General features: G+C 38.3%; 1 protein-coding gene across 1 annotated transcript in view; it reads right to left on the bottom strand.

Annotated features, from left to right (window-relative positions):
* USH2A (usherin) overlaps nt 1-17,188 on the bottom strand; it is a gene marked incomplete at its 3' end in the record, with an annotated part of 389,347 nt that extends 372,159 nt beyond the window's left edge. Inside the window, exons 1-2 of the mRNA XM_082305924.1 lie at nt 16,677-17,188; nt 11,336-11,501 (exon numbers count right to left, since the gene is read on the bottom strand). Of these exons, the coding sequence (XP_082162050.1) occupies nt 11,336-11,501; nt 16,677-17,161 (651 nt within the window). The 5' untranslated portion in view covers nt 17,162-17,188. The remainder of the gene's footprint in view (nt 1-11,335; nt 11,502-16,676) is intronic.
* Between the last annotated feature and the right edge of the window lie 344 nt (nt 17,189-17,532).

The raw sequence follows: 17,532 nt of genomic DNA, 5'->3' as shown, positions 1-17,532 counted from the left end.
TATTCCAGTCCATTTTTTTAAATGAAAAAGGAAAAAGCAGCACCTTCAGATTCAATGGGAGATCAGAAAAGCAGCAGAAACAGAAAATACAATTTTCAATTAGCCCTGAACAGATCAAAGAACAATGCAGAAATTAAAATTACAGACATGATGCATGACCAGGTCTTGGAGCAATTGTTCTGATAATCCATCAAATCAAATCTCCACAGGGTGAATTGGTTGGAAAAGCACATGGATAAATATTGTATACTGGAAAAGGCAATGTGGCTTTTATGGAAGGAAATCAAGTTCCAACTTTGAGTTCTTTGAAGTAGTTAAGATGCATGTCAATAAGGAAGAACTGACCAATATAATATACTGGCTTTCCAGAAAGGTTTCAAACTCAGTAGAGACAAAATATCTACATTTCACACAGACAAAAGTTTATCAGGAGGTAACTCCAACAATCTCTGCTATTTAACGTTTTGTGTAGGCTTGAAAAGAGTGGTTAGTGAGGTGAAAAAGGATGTAGTTAATACATCCAGACAGCAGAAGTTAAAGCTTACTTTAAAGTTACAAAAGGATCTCAAGGAACAGGCAATAAAGTAGCAGACTAAATGTGTTAATGACAAAGTAGTAGACATGAGAAAAAATATTCTTAACTATGTAAATATAACATTAAGTTCTGAAGTGTCACTGCTCAGAAAAAGTGGTCTTGGAGTTACTGTAGATACTCATCCACTAATGCGCAAAATGCTCAATGGCAAAGAGGAAACATATTCCTTATTGGGAAGGAAATGAAGAACAAAACCACAAAACTTCGTTGTTTAGGAATTTATGGTGCAAAGTATCTGGAATAACAAGTGGAGTTCTGACCCTTGCATCCCCAAAATTATAACAGTATAACCCCAAAAGTTTCAGAAAAGGTCAGTGAGGATGACCAAACCACAGAATGGCTTCAACATAAGGAGAGATCCAGTTTATAAACAATTATAAAACATGCAATCAAGTTCTATAACAAAAATACCAAATAGAATGAGAATGATAAATAGAGAGAAACTGACAAAGGAAATTGGCAAAGAAGTTAGCAGACAGCAGATTTAAAATAAAGAACAATTTCATACAGCCATAATTGCATATGAGGAACTCAGTGCCGCAAGATACTAGCAATACCAACATATAAATTATAAAAAAGAACTAGACTATTAAACTAAAAATAGGTCAGTCAGTGGCTATTCAATACAGTCTAGCTTAAGAAGCTTCAAGAACACTGGTTGTCAGAAAACAGGTCAGTGATGTATCTAGAAGAAAGCTGTTTCTGTGCACCTACTCTTCTTTCAAAGACAGATTATCTAGGCAGACTGTCAAACCAACGCAGCAGTTCTTAAATGATGCAAGAATTACAGCATTATTGAGCTGAGGTATTGGAACTAGATACATGGACAGGAGGAGTTCTTCCCCATCTTCCATCCCAGAACTTACTACTTTCCAGCCAAGCTGACAAGTTGTTCAGTGCCAGGAAATATTCTTTGCTTCCATGAGAAAATGATACATGAAGACTTACCAGAAGATTCCTCCTGTAGACTGCCACCAGTACATACAGATTTTGCATTGTATGGGATCTATACGTCATTTATGTCACCTTCCATTTGCTGCACGCACAGGTGATAATGCAAGATGCACATGAGAGAGTTCACACAAAAAATGGAGGTTGCATAAAGGATAATCTGAAAGTTTCATCTTCCATCTCTTGATCAGACCTCTGACTTAAATCTCTGTCTTTAAGCTACAGAAACCTGAACAAAATGTAGTAATTTTTTTTTTTTAAATAACCAGGAAAAGCAGAAGCTGCTCTATTTGGCCGTCCTCGTGAAGTTTTTAGACTCTTATCAAAAAAGTTTCAAGTATCTTGTGAAAACATCTACTTAGCAACTGGCACAGCATAAAGAGGGAAGAACAACGGTTCAATATCTGTGATCCATCTTTACCAGCAAAGAAGTTCAAACCAGTTGCCAGTTTTCTGCTCACACACTGTGCATGCCAAGAACTACCTTCTGGAGGGCCTTCTGCCCACATTGCGAATGGTGTGCTCTAAATGGTGATGCCCCAGCGTACAACTTCAAGCTTGGTCTCCCCAGAAACAAATCAAACTCAAGGGTATCAGCAGTGCTCTTCAGTAACATGACTCCCAAATAGACAGAAGGCAAACCTGTATCAAAAAGAACTCTTCCCATACACAAAACTGATAATGTAGATGTACCCTCTGAGTGTCATCTTAATGTTTTACACCAACAGCCATACCAAGTACACGCAGCTACTTCCAATCTCTCAAAGTTTGCTCCCTACACAACTCAAGGGCACGCAAAGGTACAAACGGAAGAGCAGTCATACAGCTGCAGAAGTGTACCTAAAGTTATGCCAAGCAATACATATCTGGCAACCCACTTACAAGCAGTGTATATAAACATGTATTGAAAAGATTAGTTCAGAATTAAGGGCTATCTAGTTTAAACAATATTTTTTTTTGCTTATGTTTCTCCCAGTAGGACTCCAGATCTCTAGCAATCTGAAAATAGTTGATTCCAATGACCACAGTTTCATTCACAGGGTGCTGTTAAACAGCACACATCTCTTTCTCTCAGTTCTTCTAACTTCTAACTAACATCTTCTAACTCTCCCCTCCCTTCTTGGGACTGCCAAACTACTCCTAACAGATAGTAAGTGATGACTTCAAACAGGAGATCAAAGTGATTTGTTAAATTGAAATGCTTCCTTGCTTTCTCATGTCCTTACTAAAGTCAGCAAAGATACAGTTTAAGACACCTCGTATTTAGTAACACATACACAGAGAGTGTACAGAGTAAATGTTTTCCTCCTTGCTTTTAAGTCTCGGGTTCTTTGCTTTTAATATAAATTTTAAAGTATTCAAAAACTTGTGCAGAAAATAAAAGGATTTCACAAATTGGAAAGGACAAGTTTTCTCTTGATAGTCAAACAGTTATGATGTAAAGCGGTCTCATTAAATCATAAGTACTTTAACCTTTTCTTGAAAGAACTGGAAGATTTAAAGATTTATAAAGAAATTTTGCCTAAACTAGGAAATGACTCATATTTGACATGTATTGAAATGATAATGCTGATTTCAACGGGCACTCTAAGAGCATTTTCCTCCCAGGAGAGTAATTCAGTCATGGTTACCTTTCTGCATTTAGATTTTAAACTTACTTTCTAAAGCTTTTAATGTGCTATAGTCTGCCAAAACATGGCAGAGTTACATAGATATGATCAGGCAAAATAAAGACTAGTAAAAAGATTATTGTTATAATTGCAGACACTAAATATGAAACAAATACATCAATCTGACATGTTCTCAAGGAATCTCCTGTTTCAGCAGCCTTAGCTTTATCTGAAAATTCATGTTTAAGTTCCACTCTTCTTAATTGGTTAAATAAATTCTGAAGTATCAAAGGGAAAGTGAGAGACCCTTAACAGTGAACCTGAAAAAGAAAATACATAATGGAGCTGCTGTTACTAAGTGGCACAAATCTGATATTGGTATCACTTTGCAGACACAATGAGGTACACAATTGGCCTTAATTATGCATTGCTATGCTTTCAAATTTTTTATTTCTATAAAAGTTAATTTTTTAAGACACCAGTTTTCCTGAGGTTTCACTTCAGTGCATATCAGGTTCTTTTAAATTAAGGCTATATATCCTTTACTCCACTGTGTACCTTCAGAGTTGTTGCTAATATATACCTAAAGAGATACAGTGATAAATATCATTAAATCAAGATCAAACACACAGGACTCTAAAAACTTTCAGAAGCCTGAAGGACTTGATCCTCACCAAATGAAATCAACTAGAATAGGGGCAGTAATTTCAAGGAAACAGGTTCCACAATTTATAGCCTTAAAAAAAACCCAACAAATAAAACTGTTTGAAATTGCAAAAAGAAAATATTAAGTTCCTTTACAAATCGTAAGCAGTGGAAAATTAAGGCAGACAACATTAGAGAAAAATAAGTCATTAATTGGAGCACAGAAAAAAAAAATGGTCAAAATTCACTTTTGTTGCAAATTCACTTTAACTCACCTCAGCAGAACTTTTTAAGGATGACTTTCTCAAAAGTTTATTGGGTATAAAGAGCAAAGAAATGGATAGCCAACAGCTCTGTCAGAAATATACCACATATTAAGAAGGCTGCATAAACTATATAAAAAGTATGAAGTTACTCTTAGACTGAAGCCATCTAGTCTGAAGTAGCTTTTTCAACAGTCCATTCCAAGACTATTAGTGACTTGTGTCCAACAGCCTACTGGCAGCGGTTGTTACAATATCATCACAGGAAAAGGGAAAAAAAGAAAAAATCCCACAGTCCACCTATATAACAACTGATTGATATGAATTCCCGTCTTGTCCTGTTGGATGTAATATACCACATTACCCTTTTTATGAAAGGTATTGAATTTACATTAAAACAACAACAAAAAAAAACCCAAACATTTTCCTATCCCCACTATTCTGATCAGAACACTTTTTCAGAAACACTCTGCTGCAATAGAACAGACTCAGTTTCCAACTTAAATAGTCCCTTTTTCTGCCTGGTGTTTACACTCCAACAGATTTAGAGAAAACTGTATGACTTCCTACTCTTCACTATAGTTAATTCCCAAAAGAAGGTTCTCCAAATCATCTTCTGTAAGGCCTGCATAGAGCCTTTCGCTGTCATCATAGGCTTAGTAGCTGTTCTGAATTGTATTCCTTAAACATGAATGATGGAAATTGTACTCAACATTTAGCACAAAATCTCACCCAAGTCTGGAGCAGCAGCAACGATGCTTTTCTCTCACTACTAGGAATGCCTCTCCTGATACGTTTCCCCAACACATGCCTTTTTTTGTAGCCACATCATGCCAGTAACTCATCGCTACCTGGGACTGCTACTTCAGCAATTTTCTAATGATTAACTACTTCGCAAAAGATTTTGTAAGGGATTTCAAGTTCATTACTTTGCATTTTGCAATACCATATTTTATTTCATACCAGCTACCCTCATCCTTTCGGTCATGCCATTCTTCCTGTATGACATCTTACTGTTACCAGTTAGTATTATCAGTACACTCAATATTTTTACCAAAATCATTAATGAAAATATAACACAAGGCTGGTCCAAAGACTAACTCTCAAGGAATTCAACTGCTTTTTTGCCTCCCTCCTCCCTTGCCCCCGGGATTACAAGCAAGTTCCTTTGAGCAGTATCTATTGCCAACTCTTCCCATGAGCATTCCCTTTGACCCTATAACTTCTCATGGGTTGTCACATCAATGCTAAGCTGAACTCCAGACAGAGGAAATCTGACACATTTACTTTGCTTGAAAATCAGTTTTCTCATCAAAAGAAGCTAAGAGGTTAGACAGCGATGAGCTATCTTTAGTAAATCCATGCTGCATTTTACCCCCTTTTTCATTTAGCTCCACATCATTATCTATTCCTTCAAAGATCTTGTCTAAATCCTCATATGCCACTGTGTCAAGACAAACAGGTCTGCATTGCCAAGATCCTTTTTCCTTCCTCTTTGCACAGGCTCTGGCTGGGATGGAGTTAACTTTCTTCACAGCACCCTTTATGGTGCTGTGTTCTGGATTTGTGGCTAAAACAGCACTGATAACACGAATATCTTAGCTAATGCTCAAGAGTGCTTGAACAGTGTCAAGCCTTTCTGTGTCCCCACTCTGCCCCCCATCCCACCTCAGCGGTAAGCTAGCTAGGGTTGGGCCAAGAAGTTGGGAGGGGACACAGCCAGGATAGCCGACCCAAACTGACCAAAGGAATATTCCATACTGTATAACCTCATGCTTAGCAGTTATAAATGGGGTAGAAGGACTTTGGAGAGGCAGGGGTTTTACTTCCAAGGTGGTTGCTGCTCGGAGATTGGCTGAGCAATGGTCTGCTTGTGGGAGGTGGCGAGTGATTGCCTTTGCACCATTTGTTCCCCTCCCACCCCCTTTCCTTCGGCTGTTAAACTGTCTTCATTTTGACCCATGAGTTTTCTCGCTTTTGCTATTGTTACTCTCTCCACTGTTCCATTTCGGGGATGAGGGGGGCCTAGGTGCTTGGCTGCTGGCCAGCATCAATGCATGACACTCTTCCTAAATGTAAGCATTATAGCTCCACCTCTGACTTGGCAGATTCGCATAAAATATCTCTTTGTCAAAGGATTTTATGTACCAGTTCTTTCGGCATTTCTGGACAAAGGCCATCTGATTGCATCAGCATGTACACAATAAGCTTCCAGATTCATGTTTCTACTTCATGATCACTTCTGTTTCCATACATTCATTTCTGTTACCCAACTTGTTTTTGCTCTGTGACTGTTATTATCCTTATTGAAAACAGAAGCAAAGTATTTATTTAGTTTGGGGACCTTTCTCAAATCATCCTTAATCTCAAGCACACCTTCACTGTACACAGGTCTTGCCTTCTTACACAAAAAAGTCTTAAGAACTTTTTACCATTTAACAGTCATTGCAAAGTCTAATTCAGCTTGACATCTTTACAGTTTTATTTCTATTCCCACACAGCATTCTCTGTGAATTTGCTTCCCCATGCCCAGTGCTTGCAGACTCTGCCATCTTTAACTGCAAAGGTGCTTATTCACTCAGATAAGCCTGGACACTACATCTCCAATTTTCTTCCTTTGTTAAGGGCAGAGATTCCTCTTAATTATTATTTTTATTTTTAATAGCCTCCAGGCCTTTTTTCCATTCAACCTCTGGGCTCCACAGTTCATATAGGTTTATTAAAGTAGTCCTATTTCTTTGTCTCTTTGAAACTCCAAAGTGTACCTACAGAACCAAAGAACTGTTTATTCTTCTATTTCTTCTCAATTTACGTATGAATACTTAACATTATTTTTGACACCCACATCCTCTAATAATGCCTTCATCACTTAAAGCTGGTATCCAGACTTTCCACTTCAGTGACTAGTTGATGAAGAAACCTTTCATGCAGAACATACAGGAATGTTTGGGCCCTATTCTTGTTAGTAGAACTTTAATTTCCCAGCTATAAACTGGAGAATAAGTCTTTGCAATGACACAGTTTTTAGTAGCAGTTCTCTCCAACGAATTACACACCTAAATCCAAACCCAAGGATTTAAATTCCTAGATTACTTCAGTAGAATTCATTTACTAGCCTTCTCTTCCCCTAGAATTATTTTATTCCAAAGAAATTATTTTCAATCTGTGCTGTCCTTTCTTCTTTCTTTCCCTCTTATCATTTAATTACTATTTGGTGCTCTTCTACCATTTAGCTTTCATTTTTATCATTCCTGAATAGGCATATGCTCCTATACTGAATTCCAAACATATCTGTCATCCTGCCATATTTCTGCTCTCTCTAAACTCAGTTTTACATCTGCAACCAGTATTTTACACTCCTCTGTCATGGTGTCTGTTGCCTAGCATTTATGCAAAAATATTTCAGTTTTTCCTACTGACCACAGGAACTCCTCTGTTTGCAGGCTCCCAGCTCCCACTGACTGCTTGCCTTTGGAGACCTTTGGCCCAAATCAGTCTCATATTAGGTATACCTGTGTTCAGAGATGGACTTGGACCCTCGCTCCTTGGCAGAGCAGTTTCTCTCATAGTCAGCTACATCACTCACACACACACTCTTCAAAAACTACAACCAATCTGCTAAAAAACAAACACAAAAATTCACCAGTCTGCCGTGAACACTTATAAAACCAAATCCCAGTCCCCCTTAGCTGTTACTCCTGTCACCAACTTGGCATGCAAAGCCTTATGCCTCAATCCCTGCTTCTTTGGCTGCAGCCACTGGGTGTGTCAGCCAGCCCACCCCTGTCCTTCTCCCATGCACTGTCACAAATGAGATGCATAAATTCCCTGTGAGCCAACCAACAGGTATTGCTTTTTTCTCAGGGGCAGGGCCCATTAGACACCCCTGCTTGCTAACTGTATTAGTAAGTGCTAGCATTCAGTTAAAAAAAAAAAAAAACTTTTGTCCTAAATCAGACTCACCCCAAATTGGACATATCTGTAATGTGGTCAGAAGTCACTGAGCAACAAGGCATCACGCCAAAAAATTTTTTCCTCCCTGTCTACCAGTCAAACATGCAATGCTGTGCACAGCTTTGAACAATACTTTGCAATACTCTCTGAGAATATCTGGTCAAGTTTATATCCAATATAATTTACAAGGTAACTATATTGACCCACTGTTGTCACCTGCATTTCCTACACAGACCTAAACCACCACTGAATTTAAAAGCTACATTGTTAAAAAGTTTTGTAGTCTCAAGAAAAACAAGGACCAAATATGCTTCATCTACCAGAAGAGTCATGCATATTGAAGGCCAGGGACATTAATTGCAGCATTTAATGCTTAAATTTTTGGGAAACCAAACCAACTGTCAATAGGTTAGATGCCCACACCTTGCATAAAGTTAAAACATTTTCGTGATAAGCAAAAGAGCTGTTACCACATACTTCTTCAGTTATCACCAGTATCTGAATTATATTGTCTGAAAATTGTAGAAGCACATACTTTTTAAATAAAGAATCTGAATGGTTTGTGCCTACTATGCTTCATGCACAGAGAATATCATTTCTTTATGTAAAATTCTGCTTAGCATAGCAGCATTGCATCCCAACCTTCTCCGTCTTAAATTCACAGATAAGGGTTTCAGGGGTCCTACAACTTCAAATATGGCAATGCTGCTATTTGCTCCTTTTTTTTTTTTAATTACGCTTTTTCCACATATACAAGTTGTTACATGCACGAAAATATCCGTTCCACATTTTCAACTGTCTTATCAAGAACAGTACTTGGTTGCCCCATAAAAGAACATTCACAAACATTATTTTCTTTTAGTCCACAAAACATGTCAAGCAAGCTGTGAAACAAGTCTGAATAGATTTTTTTTTTTTTTTTAACATCAGGACATGTCACCCAGCTCTGGCTAGATCCCCAATAAAAAGAATGCCAAACAATGTTCCAAATTCTGCAAAGTACCTAAAAAGGGGCTGAATCTACTGTTAGTTTAGTTAACCCTAATAGCTTATGGCTAAACATCACAGTCACATACACGACATTTCACATCCAACAATTTCCTTTTTGTTTCTGTAGAAGGAGGTTATACAGCAACTATGCTGATAACACCATACCTACCTCAAAACCAACATGGCTGTAGGATGACTGCAAACTTTGCTAATTTACTAGCCACGGAGCTCAGTCCTAGGGCTTGTCTTTGCTTGAAAATAAAGGTTATGCCTACAACAATGACACAGAACTGAGATCGCTAATCCTTTACAGGTATTAGAGGCAGTTTCGCCTCAACAAGACAGCATGGAGCTCTACATGGTCTGACTGACTTGGAAAAGCTCAAAGTAGCAGCAGGCCATTATTGCACTCAGACCCTCTGCTGCCTCTACCCCAGGTAGCCCACAGGAGGGTCTCTCCTCCACGCTGCAGTGCCCATACCTACCGCATGGGCACCCCCTGGGGAGAAGGCTGCTTAGTCAGAGAAGTCAAAAGTTGCACGTGTGGTAAGATCAGACGATTTGTACTTTTAGGTGTAAACTCCAGGCTCTCCCACTGCTTTTAACTAAAATTATTAATGCCTATAAAACTACATAGTGCTTTATCTTCAAAAGACTTTTTCATCAGCTTAAGGAAACACCTACATTCAAATATATATCATGATACATAAATGTATATCATCATGAAATACTACTATTGTCTGAAGACAGACACTTCCATATAAAAACTACTTTTGCATATTTTTGTATGGTCTCTCTCATTCTCATTTTCTACTTATTTCTCCATTTATTAAAAAAAAGCTTTTGGACAGCTGCTAAAAAAACCCAACACAACCCTTTGCCTAAAGTTTCATAGCCAGACCTAGTGCTAAATGGATCATGCTGCAGCCACTATCATCTTTCATGGGAAGCTGAATCCTACGATACCACAAATCACAGAATGTAAGGTTCTGCCCTGAGCTCAGAAACTTGGAAAAGGTATTAAACCTGCAGTCACTTTAAGGGTCTAGAAGCTACACTTCTTTACTCCTGCTATGCATTGAACAACTTTCCCCAAAGAAACAAAGGACCAAATTCTATAGAATGCTTGAGGGTTCTTTGTAATACAATTTAAGATATGTGTGTGTATTTAAATCCAGGTCTTTCACTCTTCATATTGCTATCCCAGGCTTTAGCAGTTTCTGAGGCTAGTACAAAACGTGGCTGACAGCAGCAGCAGTAATATAGCACCCTTGGAGTGTTTGAAGTGTAAAGTTCATTAGTTCTACCTTAAGGTCACTCTTTTAATCCAACAGCCAAAATCTTATTCGCACTACCATGCTGTTATCCTGGAAAAAAGAAAACTGCAAAAAAATCAAGACGTCAGCTTAGATACTTCTTACAAGTGACAAGATCAGCACTAAAAATCCAAATCACAGTCAATACCTTTTAGCAACTTTCAAGAAAGCAGAAAAACTATTCTTGATTGTGCTGTAAACCAAATGAAATTTAATAGAACGGATAAAGGAAATGAAGGAAGGAGAAGATAAACATTTCAATACCTGATAACTGTGGTTTATAATTATTAGTTGAACTTGGCTTACAAATAGAATTTACTAGAGTGTCTGTTGGGAATTACAAGACATGCAAATAACTGAATTTTAATTTCTTCTGTGTTTGTTTACTGATTTTTGTATATACAGTTTAAATTTTAACAAACTCAATTTTGCTTTATCCTCAGTGGATATTTGTACACTTATTAAAAAGTTATGTCAACAGAAGTCTTTTAGAACACAAGGATTGTGTTTTAACAATTCTGAATCATATTTTTAAAATAAGAGATAATAGCTCTGTAACTTACTGGCTTGATTGATCCTGCACAAACTCATACATGTTTACTTATGTGCACTGTAGGAAGTCTTTAAAATTAAATGGGACACACCTCTGCCAGATAAGTACATTAGCACGTATAGATGAGGACGACATTCTCGTTTTTAGGAAATGATCTCAGAGACCCCAGACTTATTGGTAACATCAGAAATAAGTAAGTTTTCTTCACCCCAAATACTCGTGTTCTTAAGGGTGAGAATTTTCAGTCTTGTTTGTTCAGAAGAATGGGCACAGCATTTCTTTCCAGTACAAAATTATCAATCGCCTCAAAATGAGCTCCCAAATTAAGATCCTTACCTACAAGACTCAAGAGTTATCTTTTACATCCCCCAATTTACCCTTTTATATTTATACAGTTATACCATTCTCACACAAATGTTGTATTTCAACAAATATTAAATGGTTTTTATTTTACTCACCTGCACACTAAGATGAATCCATTTCTTCACAAGAATTCTCCCCCGTGTCATTACTTTTATTGGTGGCTGCAAACCATTTACTGTGCGATAATAAAACATGGTCTCTTTCTCAGAGATTGTGAGTTTGAACACAGTCTGCCCATCAATAGCCTTTTCTATCACACACCTTTGGAAATAACCAAGAAAAACAACATAAGGTCAGAGGCACACACATATACACATTCTTGCCAAGGTGCTATCCTGTAAAGTGATGCTAACCAAAACACATTAAAATAAACGTTAAAAATACAGCTCTTGAGAAGATGCTCAGTGACAGTGAAAGTCACAGGATGTGCTAAGTGTAAAAGAACTTTAACAAAGATATTTTCTGTCTTAATCTGTGAGATATATTCATTTTCTTTTAATTTAGTGCACGCAACCCCAGTTCACTTAGGGGTGGAAGAGGGGTCCACTTTGCCTTCTCTCTTCAGGGTTCCATGACAGAAACCACAGTGGCTGGCCAGCACCGTGCAGGTCTCTGCTGCACTTTTCATACAAAGCTGTACAACATAGTACATCCTGTGGAGGCACTTACATTTTTCTTAGTCTAACAAGGCAAATGTAATATAACCACGAAAAGCAGTACGAATGACATGTTCTGGAAGTAAGTCTTCCATCTTTCCACCAAATCTGTCTAGGTAAGGTAGCAAAAACACCAGCTTCCCCTACACTCTCCCTTTGACATAGCCTTTCTTTAACCTAAGAGAACCAGAGCAAGGCAAGAAGGCTAGCCAGCCCCTTGTTAGGTTGCTTTCCCACAATGACTTTGCATCAATATCAAACGCAACACTGACATATGAGGTACAAAGAATACCATCCATAGCAACCAATGTTGCTTATCTAGCTGCTGAAATATTTTTGCCAATCCAATCACCATCACGTCAAGGGTCCTGAGAAAGCATAGGCTATATATGCTCGTGAAACAGCTATGTATTTTATTAAGGTAATCATCAGTACAACAAAAATTATCAAGTTCTGCATTCCCATTTCAACTGCTTGAGAAATCCAGTCCTCAATTTACTGACCCATGAAAAGCCAAATATTTTAACAGTTACACCAGACTAAATTAGTGCACTAAGCCGCAAGAGAGAAGCATATAAAATTTGTATGAGACCAGGATTTACTTAGACATATTTCAGAAAATAAAACAACAGAAAACCCCACCCTTGTCTACCAATAAGCATCTTCACCTACTATGCATTTATAAAAGAAAAGTATCTAAAAGGCTGTTCTTTGATACTTCCATTATTCACTAATTCACCTTTAAATCCAAGAGGAAAATTAATTCATTTTAACTGTTACCGTTTTAGCCTGCTGGAACATTGTCAATAAAACAACTCACAAAACACAGACTTCTGTTTTTCAAACCTTACTAAAAACATGTTTCTTAATATATTGTCAACTGGTCTTTTCAATATTTTGTTTGCTTGTAAACATGCTAGTTTTGCTAGATAATAAATGTGAGGGAAGGCTCAGCTAAGTAGCAAAATATTTAGGAACTGGATTTACCCAGTTCCTGGATAAACAATAATTGGATAATCCAGTTTTTTGGTTTTTTAGTTATCTAAAACAAACATCCCCACGTTGTTTTTATCCCCAAAGGTGTCATGACTTTAAGAAGGTAAGTGACCTTGATGTACATCACTTTGAAAACTGGAAAGAACAAATGTGAATTGTGACTCACTACTAAAAGAGAAAAATCAAGAGGCAGAAAATGGGGTGAGGGAGAAAAAAACCAAACTAGTGGTAACATAGGTGAAATAGGCATAAGCATTACTTCTGACTCCGAGCACGATTTTCTATTCCAGCCATGATTACAGAGAGAAACCACTGCTCTTTGTGAAGTTTCCAACTGCTGGTAACCTGCAGTCCCACAGAGCCAATTCCTGACTACATAATTCTCTATGGAGGGGTTGGAGGAAGAAAAAGCAAACAATGCAAATCTGCTTGGTCAGCTTTCAAAGAGAAAAATATTCTAGAGGACCTAACGCAGCTGCACTGGTGATCCCCACACATTAACTGGAGCACTTGCAAATGGGAACATCTGCACGGGTTCAAAATCAGGCATACGGTATTAAGGCAACTCCTCCTTTCAGTCTAATTCCTAATGTAAAACATCTGAATGTATATAAAGTAATAGGATATCATTTTAGTCCTTTAGATAAATAAAGTTTAAAAAATACACCTACTGCTCACTTCACAATCAGGCCATTCCCCCAACCCTTTTGTGTGTAAAAGGCCCCAGCTCAATTCTCTCCCACCACCAGTGTCTTCTGGTCATCTAACTTCCAGTTAGCCCAGTTCACACTAAATTGAGATAAATTCCCTGTAATCATTACTCATATATGCTAAGCTTCTACTCATATTCTTATCCTATCCCATTGCAAAGGGTTATCATCACATATGATTTCCTATATTGTGCTAAGGCTTACTTACAGGCTACACAAAGGCTTTCTGAAAGCATTTATATTAACTGATGAGTACATGCAGTAAAAGAGGAAGCACAGGGAAAGAATAAAGTTCAGGGACAAGAGCTCTGCTCACTTATTGCACTTACTGCCTAAAGAGAAAGTAAATTTAAGGACTGGAGTACAAACGTCAGTGTTTTCTCACTATTCTCTTGCTTTTCTTCAAGATTTCCAATATGCAGTGACTTAAAAGCATACCTACAAATATCTATACTATACATATTAGAAGAACATTAGGGCTTCAAATAAATCTGTAACATGACCTGACTTTCCTCTCTCTATGTATGAAAGTATATTCTTTCCCAGATTCACACAAGAAAACTTGGTATATGAAATTGATGAAGAAAATTCTTGGTGTGTTTGATTATTCACATGTATTCCCTCCCCGAGAATGTCACAATCTTTAAAGGGCCTTCAGACTTTGGCTACTCACATCTGTATCTCTCACTTCAGCCAGCACAGTAACTTCTAGCAGAAAAATCCTGCTATTCTCTTCCATGGGCACATGCCTAACAGAGAAATGTCAGTCTTTACAAGGATGCAATGGGATCCTACACAGGAACACTCCTAGCTTCTTTCTTAAGTGCTCTCTAGCAGCCAGACCATATAACATTCAGCACAAAGAAACACATTAGTATGACATGCCCAAAAACCATGGGTCTGCTGTACTTGATGTAAGAGCACTTCGCCAGTAAACAAAATACCTTGTTAAACTTTCAGTTATTCTACTGGTAAAATGAGCAGCTGGTCCTGGCTCATCTTTTGAGTGTTTTGGTGGCAGCGCAAAGATTTTGTTAGAATGAGTCCCAGGTCCGTGAAGTCCCTCTGCTGTGATAATGGGGTTTAAAAGGTCTCACAAATGACATCTAACAGGGACAATTCCCCATCAGGGACTGCAAAATGTAGGACGTGTGGAAAGTCAAACTCCTGCCAACCTGAAGGACTCACTAAACCAATACAATCAAAGGAAAAACATCTTAGCTGATAAACTATTTCTCTTTTGTAGGACGCCTTTCTGAGTCGAGCTTCAGTGGCTATTCGTGTGCAATTACTGTTTCACCACAACGGGAGCTCTGTATTCCTTTTATGAAGAAAGAAAAATTAACACACTTCTTTCTGTGAACAGCGAAAAAGAGTCTGGACAGTGGCACATCATCCTGACCACTGGAATAGCTGTTGTCCAACTTCAATTTTCGGGACTGGGCTCTACCATTGTCATTTCTACATGTTGAGCAGCAGCAATCTCACAAGGCAGAAGAATGAAGTGATCTATTACAAAAATTGAGTAAAAACATTTAGATTTTAGTGATCTATAAAACCCACTGAACAGGAATATGTACATTGTGCAGTTATTAACACAGCAGCAATTGGAGGCTAATGTTTTACACTAGTCCATGGATAATCAGACATCAGTAGAGTCTGGTTTCTGCACAGCACTTAAGTCATCTGAAACTGAGGACATACATTTCATTGGTTTAGGCTCCATGCAAGCAAAAGCCTATCCCATTGACAAAAGAGTTTCCCAGGGCTCACTCAACACATCACTGCAACAGCTTGCTTGGAAATTAGCAGGACATTTTTGCTTTGAGTTAAGCATATGCTCTGCTGAACAAGACTCTGATACGCCTGCACGTGCATGGACATGAACTCATAGCATAGCACAACCCCAGGAGCAGACTCCCTGGCACTCAAGATTCAAGTGTTATATAGAAAACGCTGTCTATAAAAGACACTAGGCCAAAGCTCCAGAGACACCTTTACACATACCTTCACCCGAGCTGATTTAACTTAAGATCAAACTAAAGTTACTTTTGCTCTGCAGATCTTATTTCCCCTCCGTAACCACAATTCGTATAGCTAGGTTGATTTTTTAAATGGTAATTGTCCTTGCATAAAGGAGACTATAATTGTACAAATATCATTACAATTTTAGACATTTCTATTGTTTCTGATGATTTTCACACCCCTAGACAACTTTACCATTTCACAGCAGCATGCAAAGTAAGTATCAAGAATGCTACAACAGAGCAGATCATCATTTTCGTTCTAAGTTATGTGTACAAGTACAAAAAGATTTGTGGCATACTCTGAAGGAATGTACTGTACTTTTTGTGTGCTTCACTTTAAAGAGGATCTGCACAACCAGGGTAAGAAAGAATAGGAGGCTCTGCATTTTGTAATAAGTGAAGGGAACTTTTTTTGCAGGATTTGCAATGCATTTTTCAAAAAGCAAGTTTTCATTATAGTAAGGCCCAGTCAAGCTGAAGGGACACTTTTAACAGCAATATTTCCTAAAAATGTGACATATAGGCAAGTAAGAGAGGAAGCATGCTTAGCCACATCTATTTTGTGAACACCTAGCAAAACTTCACTAGCAGTTTGAATAGTGGAATCTTTTGTTAAAGTAGCAACATGATCTCTCGTTCAGTCAACATTCCACAGATCTTCCAGAAAAACTATGACCGCTCTTCTATAGCTCTGAAATATTCATTTTGGAAGATCTGGGGGTCTTCCTTGTTTGCTTTTAAGGAGAAAACTTGTGTTGGGGGATTCCTAAAATTTTAGATCCTTTTTTTCCATCATGAAAGCAGCAACAGCACAAACCCCTGACAACATGTTTTGCTACCAATTGGACTATCATCTGTCAACACCACTGAAACTGAACCTACTTGTCTTGACACTTGTGAAGACCCCAACCTAAATACAGCCTTAACACGTCACAGTTTCTCACTGTACCTTTTAAAATTTTAAATAGCTTGCTCATAATGACCATGACTACAACGATCAATTTTTTTAAGAGCACCAGGAAAGTAAACACCTTCAATACTACTTACATTACACCTTCTTGCTCAGGTTTCAACCATACAGTTAATGTAAATGAAGCTGTAAGCCTTGGAGAACAGGGAGTAGAGAAGCAATCCTTGTGATTATGAAAAATAAAACTGGAAGCATTGCTGAAGGACCCTGGATGCAAGTCCCTTTTGTCCTCTGTGATACAGGTACCAAGGCCTTCTGAAAGAAGCAGTTTGTAGGAAGAAGGCGACGACCTGTACGGACATTCCTGGACACAGAACCTCTGGGTGCAGGACATAATACTTTCAACAGCTACTGAGCTTTGACAGAAAGTACTTCGGTCTGGTAGCCCACAAGTGGCTTGAGTTGGCACGATTGACACATTCTTGAAAGCTCCCACGTTTTCAAGCCTAGGGAAGTGTCCCTGAGAGCTGACCAACACAAAGGAGTCATAATAAGTTAGGATTAATGTTTCAATAGCATGAAACAAGAAACGACACCTCAAGGAAAGAGCCCAGCAATTCATGTTTACAAAAAAGCTCCTCCTGATTAAAGCGTCCGTAAATAAATAATGATGTCCATGTCAGTGGCAATGTCCTCAGGTGGTATGCTTTAAGAGTTTACGTAGCGTTTCATCTTCAAAACACCCATGCAAGGACTCAGTCGCAGGGAACATCTATGTCTTCTGGCCAGCAAAACGCACGTGGGCGACAGCCGGTATCTGCAAACCACAGAAAACAGACCCAATCCATGGGAGGAACGTGCCCTTTTGCACCAACAGAGGCGATGCCCTGCTAGGGATTTTAAGGGTTCGAATTCTCCTTCCAAATTTCCGCCAGCAGGCTCACCTGCACCTTCGCTGGCAAGGCATCTCTCTAAGCAAGGGCAACGAGACTA

This window comes from Platalea leucorodia (genome assembly GCF_965183815.1).
Source record: "Platalea leucorodia genome assembly, chromosome: 3".
Classification (NCBI taxonomy): domain Eukaryota; kingdom Metazoa; phylum Chordata; class Aves; order Pelecaniformes; family Threskiornithidae; genus Platalea; species Platalea leucorodia.
The sequence above is the reverse complement of the archived record's forward strand: the minus strand, read 5'-3'. Positions and strand labels throughout refer to the sequence as shown.